Source organism: Acanthopagrus latus, chromosome 17, assembly GCF_904848185.1.
Source record: "Acanthopagrus latus isolate v.2019 chromosome 17, fAcaLat1.1, whole genome shotgun sequence".
NCBI classification, from domain to species: Eukaryota; Metazoa; Chordata; class Actinopteri; order Spariformes; family Sparidae; genus Acanthopagrus; species Acanthopagrus latus.
Window position 1 is genome coordinate 19359724 of NC_051055.1, and position 13486 is coordinate 19373209.

At 41.1% G+C, this 13486-nt stretch overlaps 1 protein-coding gene across 1 annotated transcript; it reads left to right on the plus strand.

The window, feature by feature from the left end:
- The first annotated feature begins 13 nt into the window (after positions 1–13).
- sphk2 (sphingosine kinase 2) lies at positions 14–12539 on the plus strand. The gene is made up of 8 exons (XM_037074191.1): positions 14–214; positions 2027–3687; positions 6324–6473; positions 7050–7144; positions 7350–7465; positions 8097–8300; positions 8425–10009; positions 10575–12539. Exons 2-8 carry the CDS (start codon positions 3225–3227, stop codon positions 10635–10637), a joined length of 2676 nt encoding a protein of 891 aa, XP_036930086.1. The 5' UTR covers positions 14–214; positions 2027–3224; the 3' UTR covers positions 10638–12539.
- The last annotated feature ends 947 nt before the right edge of the window (positions 12540–13486 follow it).

The window sequence follows — 13486 nt, forward strand, 5'->3', positions numbered from 1 at the left end:
GCCAGGAGAAAAAGTGACTTGGCCAGGAAGTGCTGCTCTGTCAATGATTGGAGAATGTCGGTGGGTGTTGCAGTGTTTTCCTTATCGCCATTGGATTTCCTCTCCGCCGCTCAAAGCTGCTGCTACTGCGTCTCCAGGCACTTCCTGCACCGAGCCACAGTTTTCAAGGCAAGCAAGCGACTATCTGTCGTTGTGAGAGGGGGGACAAGATGAGGTAAATGTTTCGCTTTTTCAATGCTTTGATGTTTTATATTTGAAGTTGGCTCTCCTGATATGATGCTGGCGAAAATATCTCGCTTAAAAGTTGGGAATTTTCGTGTTATCCGGCTTGATAGACCAGATCATATCGCCTGTTAGCTAACGTTGTCATCTCCCGTTGACTGCGCTAACTTGGTACCTTATCGAACCAATCAGTACGTGAGTCAAATTGAAGTTTTCAGTTTATCCAGACTGATGCCTGAATAGTTTTCTAAAGAATAAAGTTGTAGTAGCGTTGAAAGTTAGCTTGAACTTGGTCTACGTTAAGTAGAAAACTGCTACCCAATGCTAACTGACACCGCTGTGTTGCGCCTGTCTGGCAGCAGTTTACAGTAGCTACTGTATTCATAACATTAGCTCGCGTTTGCTATCCTTGATTTAACGTTAGGTTTGGTTCCCTGTGTTCAACTCAAACAGCTTCCTGCTTCTAGATAACAATTTAAAAGACTAGCATTTATGAAAATGTCTGCTCATCTCGTAACTTGAGCTAAAACTGGAGTTAGTTGAAGTGTTTCAGTTGGCTAACAGCCTGTCAACCTGCTAGCTAACATTAGGTGGCTGACATCGGTAAAGTTTAACGGTCAAACGTAGCTTTTACTTTACATCGTCAGGGTCGTTAACAAAGCTGTTGACGATTATGTTAAGTGTGTTAGCCGTGGCGCTGAGTAACTACGGGAATGCTTTAGAGTTCAAAGTATAAGCTAGCACCAAAATACCCCGAAATCACTCAACAGCAGCTTCATTGTGTGGGGAGACAAAATTAGCCCGCTGACATTATTTGTGGGTGTCCCCGCCCTGCATTTCAAGGACGTAAGGTGCAACAATGGGCATCAGTGTGGTCCTTTTTTGCGTGTTTTTTTTCTTTTCTTTTGATCAAGACAGGACATCAGTAAGGTATTGATTTTGTCTGCACCACAGATTGCATAATGTTTCCTGCCTGTTATCACACTTGACAGAAAGATAGGAGCAGTTCCACGGTGATAGTCCAATAATTGTACTTTGCCGCGCTAGACTTTGATAAACTTGACTCTGGGCTTTGACATAACTGATCAGCTATATCTATGAAAATTAGTTGATGATGATGATAATAAATGAAACTATATTATGAGCCATATTAAATACAGGGAGACCTTTTCAGAAGATATTAAACTAGTCAAAATAATTTTCCATGAGACACTGTTTCTCCTTATGCACCTATTTCTCGATTGGGAGATTTTGTACTAATGCCTATTGCAAAACCTCTATAATCTAGTACCATTCAAATCAGCAATTAGCAAAAATCTCAATCCGAGACTTCAATTGCGAAAGAGAGAATATTTCCCCAAATCCTGTGTAGAAAAGGGGCCTGAACATGAAAGTGTGGTCACTCTCTTGCAACCTTTCGTCCAAAATAATGTGACGTCTCAGCACGACTGTTGAGGATGTGAGACTGTGAGTCATTCTGTACAAAGATGCAACTAAGGTCAAGGGGCTCGATGGATCTTGTATTGCTTCACCCTGTAACTGTAATCTCTTCCTCTTATCGTGACAGCTTGCCTCTGTATACTAAATGTGATACAGAAATATTCACCTTTGCACAGTGAAACCTCAGCTGAATTTGAAGTATAATTCATTCAATTTATGTAGTTTTATCACACTTCCCTCTTTGTGTCAAATTGTTACCCATGTGCCCTGAAAGTGCCTTTAAGTAAATGTTAAACTTCTGCTATAGTTTTGTCCACATCCACAATTGATTGCTTTCATCCTCGCCTATATTGTCCTCTTTCAGGAACAGAGATCTTCGGGAGGGAACGTGAGGTTTGACTAAAGGACATTACCATGACATAAACTTAAGGACCGTCCTGGAACTGTCTCCTTGTTTGTCTTTTGTTTTGTTCCTGTTTTTTTTTTAATTTGTTTTGTTGTCTGGTCTCCACCTGTCTTACCTGGTGTTTACCTTGTTCTTGCAGAGAACAGATAATGAAGTAAATGCTTGAGTATTTCTATGGATGAAACTCTAATGTATCACACTACTGTCTAGAGGTCTGGCCTTGTCACTCCCCTTGTCTGCCTCGCGTATATCACAGAGATTAAAGATAGCAATAGAGGTATCAAAGGTCTTGTCGAAAGCCTGCACTTATCATATCTTTGTGGCATTAATTGCATTTTGGCCAGCACTTATCTAACAGCATACGCTACAGAGATCCTTACATGTATATTAATTTAATTTAATTGTTGTAGCCTCCTTGTCTCTAAACAAGGTGTGTTTGTCTTATTCATTCTTAATTTTTTTTCAAAGCAATGAAGATTCAGTTTTGTCCTTTTGTGTAATTATTTAAAGATTTATTGTTAATGTGTAGTAGCTGCTCAGCTGCCTTGTTTTTATCACAATAGGCAGATTTATGTTGTAATGTAAGGTTTTTTGTTTGTTTTTTTTCACTTATGCAATCTTTGTGAAGAAAACTTTTGTCTAAACATCTGATCTCATAGTGGAAAATATACACATATAAGTCCTGTTGTCGTTGAATATGTTGAAGTGTTGCTTTTCCACTGGCAGTAAACTGTAGAAGCTGATGGCTCTTCTGATCAAACTGTGATGGGAGCTTTCTAACTGTGACACAAAGACTGGTAATAGTTCCTATCTTCACTGGATGAATACTCTAAACAGAAGAACCTTTAAACTGGAAGAATTTAATTTTACTCTTCAAATGAAGACATACAACAGAAACTCAGAATTGACTTTTTCTGGTTGAGTTTATTTCTCAATTGAAGCACTAAAGAGGGACAATGATTTTGAGGAGATTTCAGGGATAAAGTTCTCAGACTGACTTTAAGAAACATTTTTGATTTTCCCTGCAAATCCTGCTATGGTGGAATTTTCTGCCAAATTTCCCTCTTCAAGCATCCAGCAGTAAAAAAAAAAAAAAAAAAAGACACTTGTTAGACGGACTTTTTCCTGACAAACTGTGTCCGCTTCAGCATTGAGGATGCGATCTCCAGAGCCTTCTTCACCTGCCACGGCAGAAGCCCTTCTTCATGGCCAGTTTGCCAGCTGGGGAACTGGCAGCAACAGCAACAATAACAGCTGCCCCAACAGCCCTGGTGGTCCAGGGGGACTCTCCCCTGCTGCCTCCCCCACTCCGGCTCCGGCCTCTAACTATGCCTTGACCCTCACCCACACTCACATACATATCCAGCGTCTGTCACCACGGCCAGGGAAGGAAGCCCGTCTCCTGCTGCCTTTATCTGAGCTAGTGGGGTGCAGCTGCCCTCGTGCCCCCGCGCCCCCTCTCCTGGTGCTGTACTGGTATCCGCCAGGCAAACGACGGAAAGGGGTGTCCCGGCGCAGGCAGGTGAGGGCCTACCTGGCAGAAAGCAGGGCTGAAGCTGAGAGGTGGTCGGCTGCCGTGCAGTGTCTTCTCAGAGATGTGACCGTCACTGCTGACACAGGTGAGTGTGTCTCACTAGAGGCTGGCTTGTCCATGATGAGTGCTTATTGTAACATGGGTTTACATGCTGCAGGGCCATACAGGTCATTGTAGAAGCCCGCTGATGGTGATGCTGAAACCAGCATATATATTGGCAATGATCCTTAAAATGTGGTATCAGGAACCTGTGACTAAGACACGTATCAGACACGGCATATATTGACATCCATGCATCTAAACTTATTGAACTTACTGGGAATTTAACAATTATAAATGATCCCAGCATCTTACTGCTTTATAAGCTTTTAATACATTTTAATATATGGAGGGAGTCAACGTATATTTGACATTACGTTCCAATATATGATATGATTTAGCTTCAACAGAACATTCCAAATTATGATTAATGTAAATTGCGATAGTACATTGGTCATATATAATGATTAAATTGTTTAAAATATGTCTATACTTGAAATATATTTTGCATATATTAACAGATAATATATTTCTGGTAAATAAATGGTAATAGTTTGTTTTTTTTACAATAGATGGAAAATAGCAATTTGTTTATTTTTCAGTGTAGAATATATAATTTTATATATTCAATTCAAACATATTACAAGTTGATTATGACCTCTATATTTCAGCACATATGGAGATGACAGTAATAAGTCCCTGTCAGCTCATAATATCAGTGTAATTAAACAGCGGCGGTATTGTTGGAACTGACATATATAACTAACAAACACGTAGACTAAATTACATCAAAACTACATGTATCGAAAATATATTTATTGTTACGTAAAGGTTATTTTCTACCATTCTAACAGCCACCTGTTTCAGTTTCATTGGTATTAGTTATTTAATTATGATTAAAGGTCTTTTTTCTATGCACTGGACCTCATATTTGTTTGTGTTGCTTCATTTTGTTTTGTTATCTAGATTATAACAACCTCTTTCTCATTTTATCCAGCTGTGATGGTAATGTTTTGACTGTGGTAGTCCACCACTCCTGAATGAATGTAGAGGAAACACTACTATTATTAAGGAGTCCTGGGCATTGAAATAGTGTTGAGTTTAAGTGCATGGCTATATCAAAGAGCGCAATGGTTAATTTATAGCAGGTAGTGGTGTCGTTTACTTTGCCTGACCTTTAAGGTTGTCCATGTGAGTAAGAGCTGAATTCCTGTCCTTTACTGCATGAAACTGCACAATGTTGCCTAACATTGCTTTGATTTATGCCTCCTTTGTAAATGTGGCTATACTTAGCTTCATGTCACAGTGACCACAGACCGCTGTGTATGTACAGCGCACACATTTTGTCACAGACTTCACAATTGGTACCAAGAGCGGTGTAGCAAAAAAACAAGGAGGGATTAGCACTAATACACCCTAAGAGGCTGTGAGATTTGTTATTAGTATTTCGTTTGGATTTTAGGTTTTTTGTTTGTTTCACATAAGTACATCTTACGCTAGACTTATTTTATCTAATGCTTCTTTGTTTTTTTTGGTCCTTATCTGTCCTGCACATGCGGTCTGCATCATTCAGTGTCAAATGTGGAGACAAAGAGGGTGGGGCTGCTACACCCCTTCCCATGCGCTGTATACCCCAGCTTCAATTATCAAGCAGATAGCAAGGCTCCGCTCAGTGTTTACTTTGTCTACTGTGTGTGTGTGTGTGTGTGTTTACCTTTTTTCTCACCATGATCTCATACACTTCCCCAGCGTCTCACATATCTTCCTTTTGCCTTCCTTTTCCGTCAACTTAATCCTTTACCCTCAAATGTCTTTAATCTCTCCGTCTTTTTGTTTTCCTCAGTCTTCACCTATCCCTTCACTGTCTCCTTCTCCCACCAGTGATAGAACTTTCATTCATTTTTAATTTTCCCCAGTCAGTTTGCCTCTTGTCTGCCGCTGCTTCATTCATGCTCTGCTGCAGTTTACCCTGTTTTTCTCGTTCATTCTCATTCTTCATTCCTGTGTCTCTGTCAGAGTTTGCTTTCCTTATCACTTCATTTTTGAATGACTTTGTTCTGTGAATGTCTATGCTTATTGGCCTTATATCTGTGGTCATTTGGGTTTCCTGATAATTTGCTTTACTGCAGTTTGTTGCATAATCCAGGATTATCTGAGAGTGCAGTTACTTCATCTCCTTCCCTGCACCACTGACATCCATGTACACCATACTAAATCTTAGATTGTTTTTCAGAAACTTTTTAATTATTCAAAGCTTTACACCTGGGTTGAGGGAACGGTGAGAGAGAGAAGAGAGTCTCAGTTCTCTTGCCTCTCTAACTCAGCTGGACGGATAATACAGAATTTTCCTCTGTACACAGCTGTTTAGTTTTTACTACCTTGTTTTGTTTAATTCCTATACTCTGAATGTTAGATGTGTCCTTTACCATGTATCTGAATTTAAATGATTAACAGACACGCTGTCAAGCGACAGCATTGTGCAGTGTGAAGTAGATCCTGTGAGGTGAAATAAAAGAGGCTCAAATGGTTGAATGCACTCAAAGTCCAGGGTTGGGCAACACTGTGTAATGACAGCTCCCGTTGGCGTGCTTCGAATGCAGTGAACCTCTAGTTCCTTTCTTTGTTCCGAACTAAAAACTGTGAGTATTAACTTATTCATGCTCTGCCTTCTTTTTCAAACAGAATTTTCAAGAAGTCTGCTACCTCGTCCCAGGCGACTACTGTTATTGGTCAATCCCTTCAGTGGGAGAGGCCAGGCAATGCAGTGGTGTCAGACCCATATCCTGCCAATGATCAGAGAGGCCAACATCAGCTACAACCTTATACAGACAGGTAACACACCAAAGCAAGATTAGGTAGAAAAAACACTTACAACCCTGATTCCCAAAAAGTTGGGATGTCATTTAAAACTTAAATCAAAACAGAATCCATTCATTTGCAACAAACTGTGTTTACAGACAGCAGTTTTTTATGAAGCATTCCTGAGCCTGTGTACTAAAATCCTCCCATGTTTCACACCGACAGCAACAGAGCATTTCAAGGATGCCTTTTTCATACACGATCATGATACGATCACATACCAATGAACCTGCTCCATGTACCAAACAAGTGCTTTTTGAGCATTCCCAGTCATTCGTTGGCTCTGTCCCAACTTATCTGAAACATGTTGCTTTGTCACATCAAGTTCAGAATAAGGGTGTTTCCAAAAGTCATTGAGGTTGATGACTTAAAATGTTTAATATATTGTCTTTGTGCTGTTTTTTATTGAGTGTAAATGCACAGTAATAATAGCTAATTATCAGATTCTGTTTTATTTAAAGTTTACACAGTGTCCCAACTTTTTCAGAATTGGAGTTGTACATAAGACATACACAACTAACAATTGTTAATTTAATTCATCTGTTTTAGAGCGTCAGAACCATGCGAGAGAGCTTATCAGAGAGCTATCACTCCCAGAGTGGGACGGCATCATCATTGTTTCTGGAGACGGCCTGCTGCATGAGGTGGGTAATGCAGAATAATGTTAAGAGGAAAATAGACAACATTATATAATATATATATATATATATATATATATATATATATATATATATATATATATATATATATATATATATATATATATATATATATATATTGGATCACATACATATACATCTTTACGTGTGTCCATCAATAAGTTTTTCTGAATTCTTTGTGTTCTCGTAGGTAATTAACGGGCTGATGGAGCGCCCTGACTGGGAACAAGCAATAAAAACACCTGTCGGCATTCTGCCCTGTGGCTCTGGGAATGCACTGGCTGGCTCCATCAACCATAATGCAGGGTAAGAGTTTCTCATTCATGTCTGTGAAGGTGGGAGTTGTGTGCCTTTTGCACAGCTCTGAAGGTTAGAAACTTTGGAACAAGGGAATCATTCAGCAAAAAGTCAAATAATCAAAGACTTATTAAAATCATATCTCTAATCTAAATTGTGTCCTTATCTAAGACTCTGTCTGCAGATAATCAGACCTGTTAAGTTCATAGGTTGCTGTTCACCACTTGACATTTATGAATATATTATGAGCTCAACATTATGAGACTCTGCCGCATGTCAAACTCTCTCATATCATACATTTTGCAATCCATCTTGCTTAACAGTTTGTTGTACTAAACCGTTACTTTATCGAGTAAAGTGGGCTGCTGGCATGAATAGACATTCAGTGATTATGGATATGTATGTGGATGATTTATCCAGCTTTCAGTGTAGATTTGTGTAGTTCAAAACTCATACCTTGTTGTCTTTTAACACAAGAACACTATGTTGCTTTTCAACACCTGGTTATCTACACAGAGATATCTCTGCATAACGGAAGGACTCTGTATTGACCTGTTGTCTGAACCGTTCCTATCTTTACTGACATGAGGTGTTTTTGTCCTTTTTTTTCTTTTTTTAAAATTTTTAAAATCTTCCTCAGGTATGACATGTGCCTTCGGGAGCCCCTCCTTTTGAACTGCTGCTTTTTGCTCTGTCGAGGCGGTGTCAGACCCATGGATGTTGTCTCTGTGACGACGAGCCCTTCCCCATCCAACAACAATCGCACTGCAGCACCCAGGAGACTGTTTTCTTTCCTTTCTGTTGCCTGGGGCTTTGTGTCCGATGTGGATATAGAGAGTGAGAGGTGGGTGTGTGATTGTTTATACTGTAAGAAACATCCACTGTTGGCTTTGTTAGACTAAGCATTTTTCTATTTCTCACGCAATGTCACTGAAAGATACTTTACTCAAAATCTTTCCTTATTTCAGGTATCGTGGCCTGGGCTCTGCTCGCTTTACCCTAGGCACCCTGGTGCGGATAGCTTCTCTTCGATCCTACAAGGGTCGTCTGTCCTACCTGCCTCCCTCTATTTGCACCTCGTCACCAGACGCCACACCTCCTCCACCAAGGAGACCCCTCTCCCGCAGTATCACAGAAGGCCTGGAGGGCTTCTGCCGAACGCCCATCCATCGCACCTGCTCTGACATGGGCATCAGCGAACAGAGGAGCCTGCGCAGGGGCGAGGGAGAGAGGGAAAAAGAGGAGAGGCAGAGAGAAAGGGAGAGGAGAAGGGAGAGGGCAAGGGGAGGAGGAACCGGCGTGGTGAGGGCAAGCAGCCTGGCGGAGGACAGAGAGAGGGAGGTTGAGATGGAAGCAGAAGCGGAGAGGTCGGGGACGAGTTCAGAATCAAATGAAAGGGATGAATGCAGTAGAGGAAGGGTGGAAAGGTTGGAGGGGATCAAGGATGAAAGGGAAGATGAGGGAAGAGTGGAACAAGACTCCAGTGAGATGGAGGACGAGGACAGGGGGAAGGATGGGGAAGGCAGTGGTGCTTCTGTTGAGGGGGAGAGAGCGTTTCATGCAGGAGAGCTGGGTGAGAAGTGTGTGGTCGACATAGGGCGAGAGGTGGATGACGAGCCAGAGAGTGGTTTCACTTACCAAGATAGCCTTAAGGAAGCCAGACAGACACTTAGAAAGAATTCAGCCCCGTCGAGTCAGATAGCCAATGCTCTTTTCAACCAGCCTCTCAGTCAGGAGGGCGACACAGACTCTGGCCCTTCATACGGGGTCGAGGACATGGATCTGAATGGAACCTTCTACCAGAAAGAACCTTACCCTCTGGAAGTTGCCCGTGAGCGAGCTCTCACCATCTCCTCTCCGTTTCGTCACTCTCCCTTCTCGTCTTACAAACCCAAGACCTTGGACCAAAACCAGAACGCCTCGCGCCCGAGGCCCCTCTCCCTCCTCCAGCACTCCCACTCAAATTCTCTCCCCCCTAAACTCCCCTCGCTCTCCTTATCTCTTTCTCCCACACCACCATCTTCACCTTCATGTGCCTCCCCACACTCCTCATCCTACCTCGTCCCCCGTCCGAACACCCCAAATTCCACCTCGCCGTCCATACGCACACCGTCCTCATCTTTTAACTTTGACATTGCCGAGCCAGCAGGACCCCAAAAGAACCGTCCGTTCTCACTGCCTTTAAATGTCCCTAAGGATGACTTGTTACCCCCCCTGGACCAGCCCCTTCCTACCAGAGACTGGGTCACCATCGAAGGGGACTTTGTCCTGGTCCTGGCCCTTTATCAGACCCACCTTGGAGCTGATCTTCATGCTGCACCCCAGGCCAGGTTTGACGATGGGCTGATCCACTTGACCTTTGTGCGGGCGGGGATCTCCAGAGCCACGCTGCTGAGACTGTTCTTTGCCATGGAAAGAGGAACCCACCACTCCGTCAGCTCACCGTATGTGAGCCATGTAACCTGCAGGGCCTTCAGGCTGCAGCCTCTGTCTACACGGGGAACTCTCACTGTGGATGGAGAACTGGTGCCCTATGGGCCACTGCAAGCACAGGTCAGAAAGGGGGAAAGGGCGCTTGATAGTGGCTATACTTACCATGACGTGTTTAATCTTAGTACAGTGAGTGTACATGGTTAGATGAGGTTTGACACTGAGGGCAGGGCTTTTGAGTCCCTGTTGATCCACACATACACAAACCACATGCTCATGCAAGGATGATATGTTTTGTAGGGGTGTGATAGATGAGAGTCAATCAAAACGAATATAAAATACAAAAGATTGTTCAATTCCCTGGTCATCTTACTGTTGTAATATATCGGCAAATCTAATCTATGTCAGAAAAGGCTTGACTGTGCAGAATTATGTGAAATGTTTCAGATTCTATTTGGTACTATGATGACAGAGATAGCAGAAAAGCTGTTACTATATAAACTTATGATTATTGAATGATTGTTAATCATTCACATGGTTGACATAACACATAATAATTTTGTGTTGCATCTTTGGCTGATGTACTGTAAGCCTCTTCAGTACTAAGTGTTAATGTTGTGGAATTATGTTGATGAGTTACTGTGAGATTTATCACTGTTAATATATGTTTTCTCTTTATATTACACAGGTTCATCCTTCCCTGGCTCGTCTCATCGTTGGCGACTCTGGAGTGAAGATTACCAGATTCTAATCAGGGACTGGTTGAGTTGATTGACAGATAACAGCACTCTACAGAATTATATAATCTCTGTTGTCATCTATACTCTGAGAGGAGGGGGGAGTATCTGAGAGACTTAAAATTGCCTGGATTGCTGAAACTGCTTTTCTGGGGTTTAATGAAAGGGATAACCCACCGAGCCACGCATCATTGGAGCATGACTGCAGGGATTAATAGCAAATTTGAAAATGGATGGAAAATGCGCCTCATTGCACAGCTGTTGGATTACGCTCGGCGTACCCTGAGAAGCATGAAAACTGCACAGCTTGGGATAATAAGAGGGAAGAACAATCGAATGTTTATGGGATTTTTTTGTGCAGATAGTGCATGTGTTGGATGTATACATAGTATGCATGCAGAGAAGCACTACCTGATTGTTGCCTTTTAATGAGATGGAAAGAAATCGGACAAATTCAGAGAAGGTTGCTATTAAATATAAAATGCTATGAAAACACGTTGAGATTCACTTGGGCCAACACCCCAGATTGAATTGGTCCAAACTCTTTATCCTAAACCCCTCCCCAACGTCTAAATGTTTGAATATGAATACGTCCGTTCCTAAAAGGAATGCCTTATTTGACACTGGACAGAACAGTTGTACCTTTACCCTCTCTTACTTATATAAGAAACCGAAATCCTCTTAATCTCTAGCCACCTATCAGAGAGTCCGTCCACTACATGAGTACAACCTACTGGTAAACCCACCAGCCTACTGCTATCTTTGAGCACGCTTCTTTCCCTTGTCTAATGACCATTTTGTTCATGCAAGTGACTCAATGTAGAGCAGCGAGATCAAGCTTGTTAGGGTAATTACACTAGTAGGAGCTATGGAACCGTTGAACGGTGACCATTACTGACATTTTTACGTAATCTGCCTGTTTTTCTTAGTCAGTGGATGCACGATGATGATGTCAATGATATCAGCCTTTGCAACATATTGGAACATAAATATTTCTGAACAAAGCGAGCTTCTTTGTCAGTGGTTTTAAACTGTTCACCTTCAAGAAATGTTCCAGAATCACACACATTAGCCCTCAGCACTATTTCATGTCTATAATACATCACTATCTCTGAGTAATCATCTTCGGAAGCGTGGAGGACATTACTTGCCTCTGTTAGGTAGGAATGAGTGCATTGATTTTGCACAATGACTGGAGTTGAAGCAGCACAGAAAATCACAACACTAGAAATCATATTAACTTTTAGAAACATCTAACGCAGAATCAGATGCAGTGTTTTGTTCTAGAAATGGATGCACTAGTATTAATAGCCTAGTCCAGATACTATAATAATGGATCACATTACATTCCTAGCTGAAATGTATTAAATGTCTTCAATAAAAGTTGAACACACATAGCTTTATGAAGGTAGGATAAAATCATTTAGACCCTTTAAAATACTGCTGTGGAGAGATCAGGGCACAATATTAAAATCCAGCAGCTCTGTGTTGTCACATCAGACTTTTGATCAAGAGATAAATCAGAAGTTATGAGAAGAGAAATTATCCAGCAGAATAGCCAATCTGTTGAAGTAAGTGATAAAGAATAACATGAGAATTTAAGTACCTCCAAATGATGATTGCAGCAGACCTTGGAGCCCTACTAAGAAATGTGTTTTATGAATTAATAGTTTTGAAATGTTTTAATAAAACCTGCTGATATACTCTGGACAAAAGGATAAAATCATTAGCATGTGCAGTGTATCAATCTGCAAGATCATGTGCCAACTGCTTGGGTCACCATCAACATATTGTATCTCTTGGTCATGCCTGGACAAATTAATGCCTTTGTATGATAAGCCTGTAAATTCTGGCTGTTGATCATGAACTGTTCAAACCTGACTGCAGAAAATGGAGTAAAAATCTTTGCTCACGAGGCTGTTATTTTTCTTCTGTCTTCTTTTTCTTTTTTTCTTTGTTACCCTTTCAGTGCACAATGCAGCTAGTCTACCATGATTACACTGTTCTTACACACAGCTACAGAATGTGAATACAACATGTTGAGTCTGGGCTTGCAACATCACCAAATAGAAGACTCTATACACACTTTGAGTTATTTCTCTCTTTCTCTCGATGTTCAGGAGACTAGTTATAATAGTTTACCTTCCTAAACATGGCGCCATGGTGTTATAAACCAATCTGATATGACAATGTTGGGATGTAAACCCTCAGTTGATAATGCCATGAAGACGTCTGTCGTGGACTGCCTGTAATGAATTTGTAATTATTACTAAAATGATGAACATATACACATATACAATGTACAGTTAATAGTTGTATATGGTTTTGAATAAATGTAACTTGAAAATTTCTGTCTAGAGCAGATCTACTGTAATTTTGTCATATAAATGTGCCATTTATATTCATAATATACAGTCAGAGGAGCTCATGTGTTATCTAAAGAGGGAAGCTGCCTCTATCAGTAACATTCTTTTGATATCTTATGGCATTGTTTAAAGTACTGCCCATAAATCAAAACATAGCCTGTCTCCACTCCTCTCAGTCACAGTTTACTAACAAACAGGAGATGATCATAACAGTTTCCTTACTCCAGTAGATTGGTTCCTCAGTCAGTTTTGTAAATTACTGACTTTTCCTGGATGATTTTGTCATACACGTGGTTTTGGGCATAGTCCCCTGAGAAGTAAATATATTTTTAGGTCCCATTGCCCCAGAGGAAATTGATCGAGGGAAGGCAGGTAACTCAGTACAACAACCAGTCACTAAATATGTTCTTGAAAGTTATAAGAAAACACAATAAGAATATACAGTAATTGTGATGATATACCTGTCATTTGCTGTATGACCATTTTGAGAAATGTTT